Below are 19,507 nucleotides of genomic sequence, written 5' to 3'. Positions count from 1 at the left end.
CGGTGACATCGAGTGACCGAGAGTGTGTGTCCCCCCCCCCTTGGGGACTTTAGTGTCCCGTCCCCCCCTTGGGGACTTTCGTGTCCCCTCCCCGCCAGGGAGAGGAAGCGGTGGCAGGAACCCTCCCGTTGCGACAGCTCTGGTCACCGCGCTGTCACCCGTCGTGTCACCCGTCGCCGATGTCACCCGTCGCCGATGTCACCCGTCGCCGATGTCACCCGTCGCCGATGTCACCCGCCGGCCACGAGGCAACGGTCCCCAAAACGCCGGTGCCACCGCCGGGCCCAGCCTCGGTGTCGTCGTGTCGTCGTCGTCGTCGTCCCCCCCCCGCCGTCACCACCGTCCTTCCCAAGGACACCCCGGCGAGGTGACGGTGGCATCGGCGGGCACCGGATCGGGGACGTCACCGAGGTTGGCACATGTCACCCCCCCCCCCCCCCCCCCCGCCATCACGGCCATCCCGTGGGACACACACACACACACACACAGCCCAGCGGCACCGGCCCCCCCCATGGGTGACAACTGCTCCCCTCTTCCCCAATTAACTGCCCCCCCCCCCCCCCCGCCAATATTACCCCCTCTGGCTGGTTCTGCCGCTTCCCAGAGCAATATTACCCCCCCCCCCCAAAATTCTACTGCCCCCCCCCCCCCGGGCAAACCCCCCCCCCCCCCCCCCCCCCCCCGGTAATATCCCCCCCCCCAAGCTAGTATTGCCCCCTCCAAACCACTATTGCCCCCCACTACCGCCCCCCCCGGGCTCTTATTGCCCCCTCCCCAACCCCCCCATCACCCCCCCAGCTGCTTCTACCCCCCCCCAGCCTTTACTTACCCCCCCTCAATGCTAGAGTTGCCCCCCCCCCGAGCTACTATTGTCCCCCCCAGCTGGTACTACCCCCTCCCCAGGCTAATATTTCCCCCCCCCCCCGATAACTTGGGGGGGGGGGTGATGCTGCCCCCCCCCCCCCCCCAAGGCGTTATTGCCCCCTCCCCAAGCTAAAACCCCCCCCCCCCCAGTACTGCCCCACCCCCCGGGCTAATACTCCCCCTCCCTACATTTATTGCCCCCTCCCCAAGCTAATATTCCCCCCCCAGGGCTATTCCTGCCCCCCCCGGGGGGGTATTGCCCCCCGAAAACCGGTTCTACTCCCCCCCCCCCAAGCCAGACCTGGCCCCCCCCCCGGGCCCCCCCAAAAGCCGGTGCAGCCCTTCATCCCCCCCCCGGGACGGTAATTCTCTCGCCCCCCCCCCAGCACTCACCAGCCGCCGGTGGCCGCCCCGCTCCGGCCTCGGCGGTAGCGGCGGCCCCCGCGGGGTCATGGTCCCTTTAAAGCCGCCCCGCCTCCTCGCGCTGACGTCACGCGGAAGGGGCGGTGCGGCGCGGCGGCGGCGCCATGTTGGGAAGGTCAAGCGAAAGGAAGAGGGGCGGGTGGCGGCGGCCATCTTGGGTGCGGCGCGGTGGCGGTGCAGTGGCGTGATGTCATCACAAGGCGACGGCGCGGGGGGGGGTGCCTTGGAGAGGGCCACGGCGCCATCTTGGGAGTGGCAACGGGGGGGGGGGGGGGAGAGAGACGACGACACCCTAAATCTTGGGGGGGGGGGACACACACACACGACGACGACCGGTGAGCACCCTCAGGTCTGTCCCCACGCGTGGCGGCACCCACAGCCACCCTCGCCCCCCCCCCCCCAGGGTGGCACCCACCGCCAGCCCTTTCCCCACGGGGGGGTGACACCCACGGTCACCCTTGCCCCCCCCACCCGGGACACGCCAGGGTGACAGCACCCACGGCCCCACTGCCAGCCCTGACCCCCCCCCCATGGCGCAGGGGGTCCCACAGCAGCACAGAACCCACTTTTCTCCCAGGGTGTTTTATTCTCCCACCATGGGGGCACCCATCGGGACCCCCACACGGGGCACGACTCCCCCCCCCCCCAAAAATAGGGAGCAAAAAAAAAAAAAACCCCCACAGCAACCAACACCCCTCCAGGCTGAGACCGGCCACAACTCGCCCCATGAATGAGACGCATCCAGAGAGCAGCTCTGACCACCCCCCCCCGCCCATGCCGAGCGCCCGATTTGGGGTTAAATGGGGCCTTTTTGGGTGCCGGGAAGGCAGGCGGAGGCAGCGATGCCTGGTACGAGCGGCCGCTGGCCCCGCTCCAGCCGGGAGCAGCTGCTCCTCCGGTTACAAAACATGCCCTTGACCCGTCCCGCGGCGTGTAAACAGCTCCCTTTTGCCCAAACCACAGACCCCGGGGACGGGGGAACCGTTTTTCGCTCTTACCCCACTGCCCCCGTCCTGGTTGGAGTGGGAGAGAGGTGCCTGAGGTGTGCTGGGGGGGGGGGGGGTGAAAGGGACCTGCTGCGGCCCTTCGTGCCCAGACGCTCCCCCCCGAAATGGCTGCAGGGCTTGGGGACAAGTCCCTGATGCTGCCACAGGGCAGCTGGGCTTGGGGATGAGGGCAGGGACGAGCCCCCGACGTGGCCAAGGGGCTACTTGGCTTGGGGACGAGGGTGGGGATGAGGGCAGGGACGAGCCCCCGACGTGGCCAAGGGGCTACTTGGCTTGGGGACACGGACAGGGACAAGTCCCCAACGTGGCCAAGGGGCTATTTGGCTTGGGGACACGGGCAGGGATGAGTCCCCAGCACAGCCAAGGGACCGCTCGGCTTGGGGACAAGAGCAGGGACGAGCCCCCGACATGGCCAAGGGGCTACTTGGCTTGGGGACACGGGCAGGGACGAGTCCCCGATGTGGCCAAGGGGCTACTGGGCTTGGGGACAGAGACGGGGACAAGTCCCCGACGTGGCCAAGGGGCTTCTTGGCTTGGGGACAAAGCCCCAGGCACATCCCTGACACTGCCAAGGGACTGTAAGGCTTGGGGACAAGGGGAGGGATGAGTCCCCAGCATGGCCAAGGGGCTACTGGGCTTGGGGACAAGTCCCCGACCCAGCCAAGGGACCAGGGGGCTTTAGGATGAGGCTTTGGTCACATCCCCGACGCAGCCAAGGGGTTGCAGGGCTCCAGGTTGAGCCCCCAAAACACATCCGAGAGGGTCGTAGGGCTCCAGGATGAGCCCCCAAAATGGGGCCGAGTGGTTGCAGGGGTCCAGGCTGCCCCCAAAACAGAGCTGGGGGGGGGTCGCACGGCTGCAGGCTGCTCCCCTAAAACATAACCGGGGGGGGGCAGGGCCCACGTTGAGCCCCCGAGGGGTGCCCGGCTCCAGTTCAGGACTGGGAGCAGCAAGGCTAAGGTCCGTCAAGAAAAATAACAGGGCCACCAGCGTCCATCTAGCGTCCCCCGGGTGCAGGGGACACAGGCGCTGTCTCTCCCCATCCCTTCGGGGCCCCGAGCTGGTAAAAGCAGACGAGAAAATAAATTAAAAGCGCTCGGGGCTGGGGCGGGGAGCACAAGGCGCCGCTCCCTCACGTCCCTGGGGGTCCGTGCCGAGGGGTCCTCCCTTAATTCACCAGCAGCGCGTTGTCTTGCAGAGGAGCCCTGCGGGGAGACAAGCACTGACGGTAACGGGGGAAAATCTGATGAATTTGGGGAAGATGGCTTCGATTTTGGAAACATGACCCAGCTGTAGCTGAAGGGAGACTCCCCCCACACCCCAGAAATAAGAGAAGTGGGAAGCAGGGAGCCACAAAGGCAGCGAGGGGCGGGGGGACGCAGGGAGCCCACGTACCCCTGTTATACCCACGTTGAGGGGTCCCCACAGGCACAGAGCCATTTTGGGGTGCCGGCAAGAGCCTCACCGGCATGGAGAGGGGCTGGAAAACGTGATCCATGTGGGATCGACCACGTACGAGGAGCCAGCGGCAAAAAAAGCCGTAAACCCTCCTCTCCCGGCACGCAGGGGCCAGCGAGGTAGATAACTGGGGGGTCGCAGAGCGTACCCAGCCCCGATCCGCTGGCCAGAAGCCCCCCCAGTTGTGTCCCCCCCTCCCCAGCACTGGCGCTGCCTGCTCACCGTTCGCAGCAGCAGAAGACGGAACAGGATGAGGCGCTGTCGCGACGGTACTTGCCCGATTTGGGGCTGTCCTTGCACTGGGCGATGTAAGCGTGGAGCTGGGAGACGGGCGTTTCGCCCTCGCACTGGTGCTGCGGGGAAAGGGGACGGGGAAGCTGAATCCCTCCGATGAGGGGGATCGGGATCTCCCCCCCCCCAAAAAAAAACAAGCCATGAAGCTTTGCTTAAACGCCAGGGTCTGGCCTCACCTTGATGGTCTCGTAGGAACCGGTGATGAGGGCGATGAAGAGGCTGAGGACCATGTAGATGAAGAGGCTGATGAAGGTGTACAGGTAGATCTGGCTAAAGAGCCACACCAAGTAACTGTTCTGTTGCATCTCGGCGAAGGTAACGAACATGTCGTCCCCGTTGATGAGGGAGAAGAGGCACTCGGACACCATGGAAAGGGATCGGAACTGGGATGGGAGGTGACAAAGGGCTGGTAGCCGGCCCAGGCCACTGCGTCACCCCTTCCACCATCGGGCTGGAAGCTCCCAAACAGGGAGCGAGCGCTCCCCAGCACCCTAGGTGCCACCCCGATGCCACCACGCTGCGAGGAGAGAGACCGCGGCAAAGACCGGCACCCTATCTAACCCACGCTGCCAAAACGGGGACCGGCCCCGCACCCATCTCCTCCCAAATCCGGGCAGGGAATCACCCGGAGGTGGGCGAAGCCCACCCCAACCACCGACCCAGAGCAGTACCTTGACGTGGTACGGGCCCAACACGATCCACCCGCAGAAGCAGTAGCCCAGATAGATGACGGCCACGCAGCAGCAGAAGCGGATGACGTTGGGGAGGGCCACCCGGAGCGTGACGATGAGGATCTGGTGGAGGAAAACCAGTCGGGATTAATCCTCATCTTCTGCCGAGGGTGCCCGCAACAGCGGCTAAAGCACCCTGTGAGACCTCGAGGTCCTCGGCAGAGCAGGACAGGGACCCTGGGGACACACGCAGCAGCTGTGGGACGAGCCCAAGCTCGCCCAGGCGAGCAAGGCCATTCCCAGACCTGGAAATTGTCCCCTCGGGTCCCAGGTCACCTCCCCCGTGTCACTCACGTTGTACTTCTGGAAGAAAGTGAGATAGCGAATGACCCCGACCCAAACCAGCAGCGTGGAGGTGCCCAGGAGGATGCTGCAAACGTCGTAGCTGGCGAAGTTCTGCAGGGACAGAGGTGTCGCGGGCCTGAGGCATGGCCAACGCCGTCCCCAAAATCCCCAACGCCGTCCCCGAAGCCGTAACAACCCTCTACGCTGGCCATGAGCCAGCGGCAACTAAAATCCTGGTGCCACAAGCCACGACGTAGCAGCCACACAGGACCCTACCTGTCCCTTTGTTGCCATCTCCCTGTCCCAAAGGGCAAGGGGGGGCTCTGGGGTCCCACTTGGGCCAGGACCCCTCTGTGAAGCCCTCAGGAGCGACGTCTGTCCCCTAACCCGCCGTCAGGGCTCTGATCACATCCAGGACAGCTTCACTGGGGCAGACAATGCATTGCTGGCGCCCAGGGGTGGCCGTTGTGTGGCTTGCCTCCTGCCACACGGAAATGTCCCCTCCCCGGAGCACGGGGACACCCGTGCCAGCAGCCCCAGCACACCCAGGACCTGCAAAAACCTCCAGCTTTGCTCCCCAGCGTCCTCATACCTTGGACTCAATGCCGATCTTCATGATGGTTCCCAGCACGGTGAGGACGTCACTGATCACCAGGAGGATGTACCAGCCGTTGAGGAACTCCATGCGGTCCGACAGGCACACGCTCTGGTTGTAACGGCGCTGGAAGAACTGGCTGAACTCCTGCGTGGGGAGGAAAAAAAAAAAAAAAATGGTGTCCTTTACCCACCGCCCAGAGAATTTTGCCCGTCTCGCAGCACCCACAGCTTTGACTGAGCATCCCCCGTGGGGAAAGGGCTTCCTCCGAAACCCGGCAGCGCCGAAACAGCGTCCCGGTGGCAGCTCTGTCCGGTGGAGGGCAGCCACAGCTGGCGCCAATTCCTGCTGTGCCACCACTCACGTGCTGCAACATGACGCCCCGGATAATGGAGCGAGCGCAGAGGATGAAGGAGAGCGAGCAGACGAGGATGACAACGACGTCAAAGAACAGCCGGAAGGAGTTGTCACCTGCAAGACGCGCGGTGGCTCTTCTTAACGAGGAGGACAGCCACCCAGGAGCACCCCGAGCCCCCCACGCAGCCCTTTGACACCCACTGGGGACAGATGCCACCTTTGTCGTGCCCTCGTGGCTCCTACCTCGGCCAAAGACGCTGGGATCTTTGCACTCCTTGATGTCAGCCCGGTTGTCGAGGCGGATTTTCACCCGGCCGCTGTGTGCCTTGTTGTCAAACGTGATCTGGGGAGAAGTGGGAGTCCCTACGTGCCCACGAGGGACGCTGCCAACCCCACGCAGCCCGGCTGGATCACCCCGAGGCGGGGAGCTGTGCCAACGCACTCACGGTGATGGTGAAGGTGTAGCAGTCGGGGATCTCGTTGTTGATGATGGTTTGGATGTTGATGGCTTTCAGCTTGAACTGGATGGTGACGTTGATGAGTCTGCAGGAAAGGACGTTTGTTAATCCTCCTCCTGCGGCTCGTCCAGGCTGTCTCACCCCACTTAGACCCTCCCAAACCCCCAAAATACGGCGCTGAGAGTCCAATAACCGACAGAGAGGGGGTAAACACCTTCCTTGGGGGTGCGTACAGCCCCAGGAAAGGATGTCTCCAGCTTTAGAGGAGCAAACTGCTGCCAACCTGCCCCAGTGACGGTGAATTTTGCTTCGAGGGGGAGGCTGCACCCTCTGGAAGAAACGGTGTCGCAAGCTACACCGCATCTCTCAGCACCAGCAGTGCCGGCATCTCTCTGCCCAGCACCAGCAAGAAGATGGGGCTTGCCTACGCTGGTAACACGCCTGCCACTGCAGGGCTTGGCCACGGGCAATCAAAACGCTACCAAAAGCCAGCGCGTGGTTTGGGGGAAGGGAAAACAACCCCCAAAGCGGGCGTTGCAGGACAGTCTTGGTGCCTCGGGGCCAGCTCTGCAGCCGCCGTTGCCGCCAGAGACATGGCCGGAAAGCAGCTGCTTTGTTGCGCAACCTCAGTGGTTTCACATCTTCCTCAGCCCAAGGGTGAATTCGTTTCTATCTCACAAGCGGTTTTTAAAACCGATGGGGGCTTTTCCATCCTGGCAGCAGGCTTCAGCGTGAGGAAGTCCCCGCGCTGGGGTTCCCATTCCACCCTTGCCCATACCCTGCGCCGATGGGATGTCCCCAGCACCCAAACGCTGGGACACCCCGGATTGCGGGGAAGGCATCGGCAATTACTTGTGAAATTTGAGGGTGAAGTTCTTGTAGCTGCGGTCCAGCTCTGGGGGAAGAGGCTGTGGGTCCTCGGGGTCCACTCCCAGGCAGTCTGCAGGGAGGGAGAAGCACCTTCAGGGAAGCCCGAGGCCCCATGCAGACCCCTTGGACCCTCTCAAGCCCAGAACAAGGATCAAAAACCTCCCCAGGACCCAGTGGTGGCTGCGGCACAAGGAATCTCAGCTCCACCGTCCCCCAAAACCAACCTGTGACAATCTTGGGGTCGATGTTGAAGGTGTCGTTGGCCGGATCGATGCGCCCTTTACGGTAATATTGCTGGCACAGCATGAGGGCTGACTGGTTCCCTCCGCTCTCCCCCCGCACGTAGGCGTAGCGGCCGATGGTCTCGTTGGGAATGGCCAAATACTGGAGAAGGAGATGCCCTCAGCAGCTGGATGCGGCCCCGAGCCACCTCCGTGTCCCCCCTCTGCCCGCGGATCTCACCTTCTCCATGGCGTAAAACATGCGGTCGTAGAGGTCACGTTGCGTGTAGACGGCGTAGGTGTCATCCGCGCCGTCCACATAGTCCTTCAGGAAGAGGTGTTTGAAGGCGATGGTGTTCTCCTCCTTGAACGTCACCACCATCTGGTTGCTGAGCCCGAAGAGGATGAGCTGAAGGAGACCGCTATTAAATTCCTGCCCCGGCAGCTCCATAAACAACAATGCTACGGCCCAAAACGCAGCCGTTTTGCCCCAAAGATGCTGACAGGAGGCAAAACACCATCACCCTACACTTGGGTGACCCCAAGAAGACAAGGGCCAGCTAGCACGTCCCCGAGGTTGTCCCCATCTCCACCTGGTTGCCCCAAAACCTCTTAAGCCAGCTGATTTCCTGCGGCAAATTTTCTCTCCCACTGTAAATGGGGGGGAGGAAGATCTCCCTGGGGGACACGCACGTGTCCCACCGCAGATGGGGGGAGGACAATCTCCTTGGGGACACACACGCGTCCCCCCACAGTGCCACCAAACACCCCGGGGAACACGACAGCAGAGCGGACCCTGATCTTCCTCCTCTTCGTCAGCATTTTCCTCGCCTGCGCGCTCTAAACCCCTCCCCGTGCCGGTAATTAGCTTGTATTTATTAACGCAAAGACGCCGCTCGTTAGCGCTGTTTGTTGGCAGGGTGAGGGCAGGGGTGGCTCCGGGTGGCACCGCTCAAAGCCAGGACAACGCCGCGGCGCTGAGCTGGGTGCTGCTGCCTGCCAGGCAGGGTGCAGGCAGGCAGGCAGTGCTGAGCAGGCAGAAACGGCGGCGGGGCGGAGGTGGGGGGGGGGTCCAAGGCCCCAGTGCCCCGATTTCCCTCGACGGGAGGGAGATGTCACACGCCGGCTGTTTCCTCCGCACCTCGTGACCGCAGCCCGACAGTTCCCAGGGGATTTTTCCGCCCCGGGACGGAGCCTGGCGCCAGTCCGGGAGCCGGTGACACCCTGAGCGGGGGGGGGACGTCCTTTCTGCCCCTCCGCTTTTTTGGGGCGCCCTGCCACACCCCCAGTGTGTGGCACCTGGACCCAAAGGATGTGCCACCAGGGTAACCCCAAGAGACCCTCCCCTCCCCCAGGGGACCTCTCCTGGGTCCCCCACCATCCCCAAGCACCCCCACCAAGTGTCCCCAAATACTCAACCCCCCCCCCAAACCCCCAGCACTCCCCACAATGTCCCCAAGCCTTACTGAGGGCGTCCCTTCCGATGTGCCCATGCCCAGTGCCCACCTCAGAGGTCACCTCCTGTGCTCAAAGCCCCCCCCCACAGAGGGCCTGTGTCATTGTCACCCCCCAGCTTCCCATGCCCCGGTGTCCCTTTGCCCCTCAGTGGCACCCTGGTGTCCCCATCGTCCCCATCCCCATGTCCCAGGGGACCCCCTCCCCACTCTCCCGGAGCCCAATGCCCCCAGGCTCCTTTCCCCAGTGTCCCCATGTCCCAGGGCCACCCCTCCCCAGTGCCCCTATGGCCGTTGCCGCCAGGCTCCTCTCCCCAGTGTCCCCATGTCCCAGGACCCCCTAGTCCCCGCTTCCCCAGTGTCCCCATGTCCCAGGACCCTCCAGTACCTCCCTCCCTGGTGCCCCCATATCCCAGGGGACCCCATTCCCAGTGTCCCCATGTCCCAGGACTCCCCAGTACCTCTCTCCCTGGTGTCCCCATATCCCAGGGGACCCCATTCCCAGTGTCCCCATGTCCCAGGACTCCCCAGTACCTCTCTGCCTGGTGTCCCCGTATCCCAGGGGACCCCATTCCCAGTGTCCCCATGTCCCAGGACCCTCCAGTACCTCCCTCCCTGGTGCCCCCATATCCCAGGGGACCCCATTCCCAGTGTCCCCATGTCCCAGGACTCCCCAGTACCTCCCTCCCTGGTGCCCCCATAGCCCAGGGGACCCCATTCCCAGTGTCCCCATGTCCCAGGACTCCCCAGTACCTCCCTCCCTGGTGTCCCCATAGCCCAGGGGACCCCATTCCCAGTGTCCCCATGTCCCAGGACCCTCCAGTACCTCCCTCCCTGGTGTCCCCATATCCCAGGGGACCCCATTCCCAGTGTCCCCATGTCCCAGGACTCCCCAGTACCTCTCTGCCTGGTGTCCCCGTATCCCAGGGGACCCCATTCCCAGTGTCCCCATGTCCCAGGACTCCCCAGGACCTCTCTCCCTGGTGTCCCCGTATCCCAGGGGACCCCATTCCCAGTGTCCCCATGTCCCAGGACTCCCCAGTACCTCCCTCCCTGGTGTCCCCATATCCCAGGGGACCCCATTCCCAGTGTCCCCATGTCCCAGGACCCCCCAGTACCTCCCTCCCTGGTGTCCCCATAGCCCAGGGGACCCCATTCCCAGTGTCCCCCTGTCCCAGGACCCCCCAGTACCCCCCTCCCCGGTGCCCCCACGTCCCAGCACCCCCCAGTACCTCCCTCCCCGGCGTCCCCGTGTCCCAGGACCGCCCCTCCCCGGTGCCCAGCTTCCCCCGTTCGCCAGAGCCCCCTCGTACCCCGAGGCCACCCGGTGTCCCGGTCCCCCCCCCACCTGGACGGTGACAAGGAGGATCTTGGCCAGCTGCAGCCCCAACTTAACGGGCCGCCGCCCCCGGGCCCGGTACTTATCGCAGGGACTCATGAAGAAATACTTGAGGCGGCGCCGGAGCTCTTCTTCCTCCGCCACCGCCGGGGATTCCGTCGTGCCGTAGCCGGGGCCGCGGCCTAGCAGCCGCTCCGTTTCTGAGGCGGAAACGGCCGTTCACCGGAGAGTACCGGGGGCCTCTGCCGGGGGTAGGGGGGGGGGCGGCACAGGCCGGTACCGGCCCCCGGCCCCCGCCGCCCGCCTCGGCCCGGTTCCCCCCCGCCCCGCCGCCGCCTCAGCCCGGTCCCCGGTTCCCGCTCACCGGACGGGGCCGCCATGGCGCCGCCGCACCGCGGCTTCACCCGCCCGCCTCACATGACCGGAAGGCCCCGCCGTGGCCCCGCCTACCGGCTCTTGTTTGACCGTGGCCACGCCCACTCGGCGCCTTCGCTCCGCCCCCCTGCCCCGGACCGGGAGGGTGACCTGGGGCACGGGGGGACACGGACACGGGGGGACACGGACACGGGGGGGACACGTCCATGCCAGGACAGTGGCATGTGGCATGGGGGGACACGTCCATGGATGCTCACATGTGGGCCAGGAGGACATGTCCACGGATGGTGACATGTGGCATGGAGGGGACGTGTCCATGGATGGTGACGTATGGCATGGAGGGACATGTCCATGTATGGTCACACGTGGCATGGGGGGACACGTCCATGGATGGTGACATGTGGCACAGAGGGACACGTCCATGGATGGTGACATGTGGCACAGAGGGACATGTCCATGGATGGTGACATGTGGCCCAGGAGGACACGTCCATGGATGGTGACATGTGGCATGGAGGGGACGTGTCCATGCCAGGACGGTGACATATGGCATGAGGGGACATGTCCATGGATGCTCACATGTGGGCCAGGAGGACATGTCCATGGATGGTGACATGTGGCATGGAGGGACACGTCCATGCCAGGGTGGTGACATGTGGCCGAGGAGGACATGTCCATGGATGGTGGCATGTGGCATGGGGGGGGGACATGTCCATGCCGGGACAGTGACATGTGGCATGGGGGGACATGTCCATGGATGGTGGCATGTGGCATGGAGGGGACATGTCCATGGATGGTGACATGTGGCATGGGGGGGACATGTCCATGACAGGACAGTGACATGTGGCATGGGGGGACATATCCGTGCCAGGACGGTGACACGTGCCATGAAAGGACATGTCCATGCCGTGAGGTGGCATGTGATCAAGGAGGACACATCCCCACCAGCCCCACCACCCCACCCCGTCCCACCACGACACCGTCCCCTCCGTGCCACCGTTTATTCACCGTTCCTCCCTCGAGGTGGGACATTCACCACGCGGCGTGTCCCCGTGTCCCTCAGGCCACCTCCGGCAGTGGCTCCAGCAGCAGCCAGAGCCCGTCCTCGGTGCGGAGGATGAGCTCGGGCTTGCGACGCGGTGGCCGCCCCGCGTCCAGCTTGATGGCAAAGCGTGCCACCGTCAACGCCGCCACCACCTTCAGCTCGGCCATGGCGAAGCTCTGCCCGATGCAGTTCCTGCCACCGTGTGCCCCTCTGTCACCTCCGGCGGGGGGACACGCAGGGGACGGCAGACCCCCCCCCCCCCCCCACCACCACCATCTGGGTGGTGGAGCAGATGGTGGAACCTCCCCAAAACGTGGGGACGGCGTTGTCCGCGTGACACCCAAACGTCACGGCTGGGGGACAACCACCCCACCTTGAACCCATCCAGGCTGGGGGTGTGACACGTGGGGACGCCCGTGTCCCCACCATGCCTTACCTGGGACCGGCGGAGAAGGGGATGAAGGCCAACGGGGACCGTCCCTTGCTGTTCTCCGGGCTGAACCTCAGTGGGTTGTAGACCTAGAGTGACATAGACACCGTCACGCCGTGGGGACATGGTTGTCCCTGCCCATGGTGACGAAGACGTCCTACTGTCCCATCGTCATGCCACCAGGGCCAAGTGGCTCTACCTGGGGCTCCGGCCAGATGTCCGGGTTGTGGTGGGTCCCATAGATGCTCATCAGGCAGATGATCCCTGGTGGGATGGAAACGGCCACCTTAGGGACAGGGGGGACAAAAAGGGACAGTGACACTGGGGACACCTTGCAACCTGGGCGAGCCGTACCCTTGGGGATGACACGTCCGTCACGCAGGGCGATGTCCTTGGTGCAGCGCCGGGACACGGCGGTGACGGGGGGATGCAGGCGAAGGCTCTCCTTGATGCACATGGTGGTGAAGGGCAGGTGGGACAGGTCCTCCCTGCGGGCGAGGGATGGTGGCATCGGGGTCCCCAAGCCAGGTGGCCGAGGGATGACACCGGGGACCTCTCACCATTTGATCTCCTCCGCGTCCCTGCCCTTGAGGAGCTCGCGGACCTCCTGGCGGCACCGCTCCTGGTAGTGGGGGTGGCAGGCCAGGTTGTAGAGCAGCCATGCCAAGCCGCTGGCCGTCGTGTCGTGGCCTGCGGGGACAAGGGGTGAGCGAGGGGACACGTGAGTGACCCCTCTCCGATGGCACCCAGTGGCTCGTGCTCACCCTCGAACATGAAGGTGTCGGCCTCGGCCGCGATGTCCTCATCTGACAGGGTGTTGCCGTCCTCGTCCTGCAAGGGGGAGCGTGGTAGCCAAGGGGCCCCCCAGGGCCACCAGTCTATAGCCAACCCTCCCACTGGCCACCACCATGCCGCTATGGCCACCACCCTATGGCCAACCTTCTCCATGGCTGCCACCATCCCCTTGGCCACGACCATGCCACTATGGCCACCACCCTATGGCCAACCTTTTCCATGGCCACCACCATGCCACTATGGCCACCACCCTACGGCCAACCTCTTCCATGGCCACCACCATCCCCTTGGCCACCATTATGCCACTATGGCCACCACCCTATGGCCAACCTTTTCCACGGCCATCACCATCCCCTTGGCCACCACCCTATGGCCAACCTCTTCCATGGCCACCATCATGCTGCTATGGCCACCACCCTATGGCCAACCTTTTCCACGGCCATCACCATCCCCTTGGCCACCACCCTATGGCCAACCTCTTCCATGGCCGCCACCATCCCCTTGGCCACCATCATGCTGCTATGGCCACCACCCTATGGCCAACCTTTTCCATGGCCACCACCATGCCACTATGGCCACCACCCTATGGCCAACCTTTCCATGGCCACCAGCATGCCACTATGGCCACCACCCGATGGGGCCAACCTTTTCCACGGCCATCACCATCCCCTTGGCCACCACCCTATGGCCAACCGTGCCCATGGTCACACCATCTCACCCCGGCACTACCTTAGCAAGCAGGAGAAGGTCAATGAAGTCCATGCTCCGTCCCCGGTGGTTCTCCAGCCAGGCCTGGTGGCCGAGGCGGTCGAGGGCCTGGCGCCGGCGCTGCACCACGGCGGCGGTGAAGCTGTGCACGGTGGCGCAGGCCCGGGCGAAACGCCGCCCGTCAGCCGAGAGGCGGTAGAGCCACGTTGAGTGATGGAGCAGGCGGTGATGGCGTCTCACCACCAAGGTGCTCAGCTCCAGGATGGCTTTGATGTACTCGCTGGGCTGCCTGGGGGGCATCGGGGACCACTGGGGACGGCCACCACGGGCCACCGGAGACGGCCACCCCCCCAGCCATGGCGAGCTTCAGTGGGGACAAGGGGGTGGCAGAAGGTCCCCTGCCCATGAGAACATGTGGGACCAGGCTGGGGTGACATCGGGGGGGGACCCAGAGACCTGGGGAGGACACCCTGATGGGGGGCGGCAAAGGTGGAATAAGGGGGGACTCGAGGGGGGACAGAGTTGGGGTGGGGGGACAATGTTGGGATGGTGGGACCTTGATGGGTGCCGAGCCCAAGGGGGACACCAGTTGGGGACCAAACCAGGGCAGGGTGGACCCAAGCAGGGGACAGAGCCGGGGTAAGGGATGTCCCCTGTGGAAGGACCCTGGGGAGGGGGGACGGGGACGGCGTTGGGGTCCCTGGCAGGTGACAGGGTGACACTCACTCCTGGCAGCGGCTCTCGTGGCTGAAGATGCATTTCTGGAGGGTGTCCAGGGTGAGGAGGCTGAGCTGCTCCAGCACCTCCAGCCCCACGTGCCCTCCCGCTGCCTGCGCCGCTGCCCGCCACTTGGCCTGCAGGCAGGGGTGGGGGTCTGGGTGCTGGTCAGAGGTTGGGTGCAGGTTGGGGTCTGGGTGCAGGCAATGGGTGCAGGACGGGGTCTGGACGTGGGATGGGTTCCAGGTGCAGGACAAGGTCTGGGTGCAGGTTGGGGTGCAGGTAGCGGGTGCTGGTTGGGATTTGGGTGCAGGACAAGTTCTGGGTGCAGGACAAGGTCTGGGTGCAGGACAAGGTTTGGGTGCAGGGCAGGGGTCTGGGTGGAGGACAGGATCTGGGTGCAGGACAGGGTCTGGGTGCAGGTTGGGGTCTGGGTGGAGGACAGGATCTGGGTGCAGGACAAGGTCTGGGTGCAGGACAATGTTTAGGTGCAGGACAAGGGTCTGGGTGCAGGACAAGGTTTGGGTGCAGGACAAGGTCTGGGTGCAGTTTGGGGTCTGGGTGCAGGCAACGGGTGCAGGACGGGGTCTGGACGTGGGATGGGTTCCAGGTGCAGGACAAGGTCTGGGTGCAGGTTGGGGGTGCAGGCAGAGGGTGCTGGTTGGGGTTTGGGTGCAGGACAAGGTCTGGGTGCAGGACAAGGTCTGGGTGCAGGACAAGGTTTGGGTGCAGGGCAGGGGTCTGGGTGCAGGTTGGGGTCTGGGTGGAGGACAGGATCTGGGTGCAGGACAAGGTCTGAGTGCAGGACAATGTTTAGGTGCAGGACAAGGATCTGGGTGCAGGACAAGGTTTGGGTGCAGGACAAGGTCTGGGTGCAGTTTGGGGTCTGGGTGCAGGCAATGGGTGCAGGATGGGATCTGGATGTGGGATGGGTTCCACGTGCAGGACAAGGTCTGGGTGCAGGTTGGGGGTGCAGGCAGAGGGTGCTGGTTGGGGTTTGGGTGCAGGACAAGGTCTGGGTGGAGGACAGGATCTGGGTGCAGGACAAGGTCTGGGTGCAGGACAAGGTTTGAGTGCAGGGCAGGGTCTGGGTGCAGGTTGGGGTCTGGGTGGAGGCCAGGATCTGGGTGCAGGACAAGGGTCTGGGTGCAGGACAAGGTCTGGGAGCAGGTCTGGGCGCAGGTCTGGGTGCAGGTTGGGGTCCAGCTGCAGGCAGCGGGTGCAGGACAGGGCTCAGGGTGCAGGCAGCGGGTTCTCACGTGCATGACGTGGGTGCTGTGGTTGAAGGCGCCCACGTAGGACTTGAGGACGTCCCAGTGGAAGGCGGGTGTCAGCAGGCGCCGGTGCCGAGCCCACTTCTGCCCGCCGCTCAGCAGCAGCCCGTCCCCTGCGGCGAGACACCCGGCTCCGTCCGTGGGGCACCCGTGGGTGCTGCCTGCCCCGTCCCACCACCCCTGAGCACCCACTCACCCAGCCAGGGCTTGAGGAAGCCGTAGAAGAGCTGATCCTTGGGAGCGATGAAGGCTGCGGAAGAGGGGAGCCCGGGTTGGTGAGGGGTGCCACCAGGGTGGCATCAGGTCCCCTCAGGGGCTTGCAAGGTGGGTGGGGTCCCTCGGGAGAGGGGACCCTCTGTCTGCACCCGTAACCACCACAGGATGGGGTTTGGGGTAAAACCAGGCCACCGGGCTGGCCATGGGTCACACCTCTGGGTGGCCCTGGGGACCCTCAGGGAAAGGTTGGTGGCCACCATGGCACGGGTGTTTGGGCACTCACTGGTTGGCCATGGGTCACACCTCTGGGTGGCCTTGGGGACCCTCAGGGAGAGGTTGGTGGCCACCATGGCATGGGCATTTGGGCACTCACTAGGCTAGCCAAGGGTAACACCTCTGGGTGGCCCTGGGGACCCTCAGAGACAAGTTGGTGGCCACCACGGCATGGGCATTTTGGATGGGCTTGCCAAAGATAACACCTTTGGGTGGCCTTGGAGACCCTCAGGGAGACGTTGGTGGCCACTATGCGGTGGCATTTGGGCTGGCCCTGGGTCACACATCTGGGTGGCCCTGGGGACCCTCAGGGAGAGGTTGGTGGCCACCATGGCATGGGCATTTGGGCACTCACTAGGCTAGCCAAGGGTAACACCTTTGGGTGGCCTTGGGGACCCTCAGGGAGAGGTTGGTGGCCACCATGGCATGGGCATATGGGCACTCGCTGGTTGGCCATGGGTCACAACTTTGGGTGGCCCTGGGGACCCTCAGGGACAGGTTGGTGGCCACTATGTGGTGGCATTTGAGCTGGCCATGGGTCACACCTTTGGGTGGCCCTGGGGACCCTCAGGGACAAGTTGGTGGCCACCACAGCATGGGCGTTTGGGCACTCACTGGGCTAGCCAAGGGTAACACCTTTGGGTGGCCTTGGAGACCCTCAGGGAGACGTTGGTGGCCACTATGCGGTGGCATTTGGGCTGGCCCTGGGTCACACCTCTGGGTGGCCCTGGGGACCCTCAGGGAAAGGTTGGTGGCCACCATGGCACGGGCGTTTGGGCAGTCACTGGTTGGGCATGGGTCACAACTTTGGGTGGCCCTGGGTCACACCTCTGGGTGGCCCTGGGGACCCTCAGGGAGAGGTTGGTGGCCACCATGGCATGGGCGTTTGGGCACTCACTGGGCTAGCCAAGGGTAACACCTTTGGGTGGCCTTGGAGACCCTCAGGGAGACGTTGGTGGCCACTATGCGGTGGCATTTGGGCTGGCCCTGGGTCACACCTCTGGGTGGCCCTGGGGACCCTCAGGGAAAGGTTGGTGGCCACCATGGCACGGGCGTTTGGGCAGTCACTGGTTGGGCATGGGTCACAACTTTGGGTGGCCCTGGGTCACACCTCTGGGTGGCCCTGGGGACCCTCAGGGAGAGGTTGGTGGCCACCATGGCATGGGCGTTTGGGCACTCACTGGGCTAGCCAAGGGTAACACCTTTGGGTGGCTCTGAAGACCCTTGGGGTTGGGTTGGTGGCCACCGTCGGACGGGTGCCGGGACACGGCCAGGTCACTGGGCAAGCCACAGTGACACCCCTGGGCGACCCTGGGGACCCTCAGGGCTGGGTCGGTGGCCCTCGTGTCCTACCTGAGGCCAGGAGGATGGGGCGGAGGGTGTCGGGGTGGAAGAGGCGTAGGATGGGCGTCCATGGCGAGATCCACCACAGGCAGCCGTGCCGGTACCGTGCCACCAGCTCGTCCACATGCTGCAGTCCCTCCTCCGTGCTCTTCCCCTGCGTCACGGGCCACCGCAAGGCTCGGTGACAGGCTTGGGGACACCCTTGTCCCCATGGTCACGGCCAACCTTAGGGACATGCTTGTCCCCAGCTTGTGGCCGGCCTTGGGGACGGTCTCAGCTTGGGTTCTTCGGTGGTGTTGGAGACACCCAGAGCTCATGTGCCAGCGCTGTGTCCCTGCTGTCACCCCCCCGCCGAAGGTGCCACCACCCTGTCTCCACCATCACCTCTCAGGTGCCACCATCACCTCCCTGCTGTCACCCCCCTCTATGTGCCATCACCCTGTCCCCACTGTCCCCCCCCCAGCTGCCACCACCCTGTCCCCACCGTCCCCCCCAGGTGCCACCACCCTGTCCCTACTGACCCCCCCCAGGTGCCATCACCCTGTCCCCACTGTCCCCCATCCTCAGTGCCACCACCCTGTCCCCCCCCAGCTGCCACCACCCTGTCCCCACTGTCCCCCCCCAGCTGCGACCACCCTGTCTCCACTGTCCCCCCCCCAGCTGCCACCACCCTGTCCCCACCGTCCCCCCCAGGTGCCACCACCCCATCCCCACCATCCCCCCCCCAGGTGCCACCACCCCGTCCCCACTGTCCCCCATCCTCAGTGCCACCACCCTGTCCCCACTGTCCCCCATCCTCAGTGCCACCACCCTGTCGCCCCCCCAGGTGCCACCACCCTGTCCCCACCGTACCCCCCCCAGCTGCCACCATCCCGTCCCCACTGTCCCCCCCCCAGGTGCCACCACCCCATCCCCACCATCCCCCCCCCAGGTGCCACCACCCTGTCCCCACCGTCCCCCCCCGGGTGCCACCACCCTGTCCCCACTGTCCCCCATCCTCAGTGCCACCACCCTGTCCCCACTGTCCCCCCCCCCAGCTGCCACCATCCCGTCCCCACTGTCCCCCCCCCAGGTGCCACCACCCCATCCCCACCATCCCCCCCCCAGGTGCCACCACCCTGTCCCCACTGTCCCCCCCCCAGGTGCCACCACCCTGTCCCCACTGTCCCCCCCCAGGTGCCACCACCGCATCCCCACCATCCCCCCCAGCTGCCACCACCCCGTCCCCACTGTCCCCCATCCTTAGTGCCACCACCCTGTCCCCACCGTCCCCCCCCCGGGTGCCACCACCCTGTCCCCACTGTCCCCCATCCTCAGTGCCACCATCCCGTCCCCACTGTCCCCCCCCCCCAGGTGCCACCACCTTGTCCCTACTGACCCCCCAGGTGCCATCACCCTGTCCCCACTGTCCCCCCCAGCTGCCACCATCCCGTCCCCACTGTCCCCCCCCCCAGGTGCCACCACCCCATCCCCACCACCCCCCCCCCAGGTGCCACCACCCTGTCCCCACTGTCCCCCCCCAGCTGCCACCACCCTGTCCCCACCGTCCCCCCCAGCTGCCACCACCCCGTCCCCACTGTCCCCCATCCTCAGTGCCACCACCCTGTCCCCACTGTCCCCCATCCTCAGTGCCACCACCCTGTCGTCCCCCCAGGTGCCACCACCCTGTCCCCACCGTCCCCCCCCGGGTGCCACCACCCTGTCCCCCCCCGTCCCCTCACCAGACCGGTGTGCCCCAGGATCCAGCTGCGCCACGGCGGCCGGGGGAAGCGGCGCAGCTGGCGACAAGCGGCCCGGAAGCGGGTGACGGCGGCCGCCGCGTCCCAAAGCCACCCCAGCAGCAGGGCCAGGAGCAGGGTGCCGACGGCCACCCCTCCCGGGGGACCCAGCGCCCAGGCCACCGCCGCCATGGCACCCCCTCCCCGGGGACGGGGCGAAGGTCAGGCTGGCGGCGACGGGGGGGGGGTCACGGCAC

The 19,507-nt window shown here is 65.3% G+C and overlaps 2 protein-coding genes across 4 annotated transcripts; both read right to left on the bottom strand.

The window, feature by feature from the left end:
- Positions 1–1,853: 1,853 nt before the first annotated feature.
- Positions 1,854–10,809, bottom strand: MCOLN1 (mucolipin TRP cation channel 1). 2 transcript variants are annotated; one of them, XM_030030679.1, is made up of 14 exons: positions 10,721–10,809; positions 10,366–10,556; positions 7,805–7,972; positions 7,567–7,726; positions 7,325–7,412; positions 6,461–6,557; positions 6,258–6,357; positions 6,022–6,128; positions 5,655–5,804; positions 5,072–5,173; positions 4,718–4,840; positions 4,223–4,429; positions 3,975–4,105; positions 1,854–3,499 (listed from the first exon to the last, which is right to left on the bottom strand). In XM_030030679.1, exons 1-14 carry the CDS (start codon positions 10,734–10,736, stop codon positions 3,463–3,465), a joined length of 1,677 nt encoding a protein of 558 aa, XP_029886539.1. In that variant the 5' UTR covers positions 10,737–10,809; the 3' UTR covers positions 1,854–3,462. The 2 variants fall into 2 exon arrangements, with proteins under 2 accessions (XP_029886539.1, XP_029886540.1); XM_030030680.1 differs by lacking the exon at positions 5,072–5,173.
- A 908-nt stretch (positions 10,810–11,717) lies between these two features.
- Positions 11,718–19,507, bottom strand: LOC115348254 (cytochrome P450 4F22). Of its 2 annotated transcripts, none has more exons than XM_041127384.1 (12): positions 19,254–19,507; positions 17,542–17,686; positions 15,896–15,949; positions 15,685–15,812; positions 14,435–14,562; positions 13,730–13,850; positions 12,970–13,036; positions 12,766–12,895; positions 12,560–12,693; positions 12,405–12,469; positions 12,212–12,294; positions 11,718–11,967 (listed from the first exon to the last, which is right to left on the bottom strand). In XM_041127384.1, the coding sequence occupies exons 1-12, from the start codon at positions 19,440–19,442 to the stop codon at positions 11,790–11,792; spliced, it is 1,422 nt and encodes a 473-aa protein (XP_040983318.1). In that variant the 5' UTR covers positions 19,443–19,507; the 3' UTR covers positions 11,718–11,789. The 2 variants fall into 2 exon arrangements, with proteins under 2 accessions (XP_040983318.1, XP_029886541.1); XM_030030681.2 differs by having other exon boundaries at positions 13,730–13,997; positions 19,254–19,506.

The sequence above is a fragment of the Aquila chrysaetos genome, chromosome 11, assembly GCF_900496995.4.
Source record: "Aquila chrysaetos chrysaetos chromosome 11, bAquChr1.4, whole genome shotgun sequence".
NCBI classification, from domain to species: Eukaryota; Metazoa; Chordata; class Aves; order Accipitriformes; family Accipitridae; genus Aquila; species Aquila chrysaetos.
The sequence above is the reverse complement of the archived record's forward strand: the minus strand, read 5'-3'. Positions and strand labels throughout refer to the sequence as shown.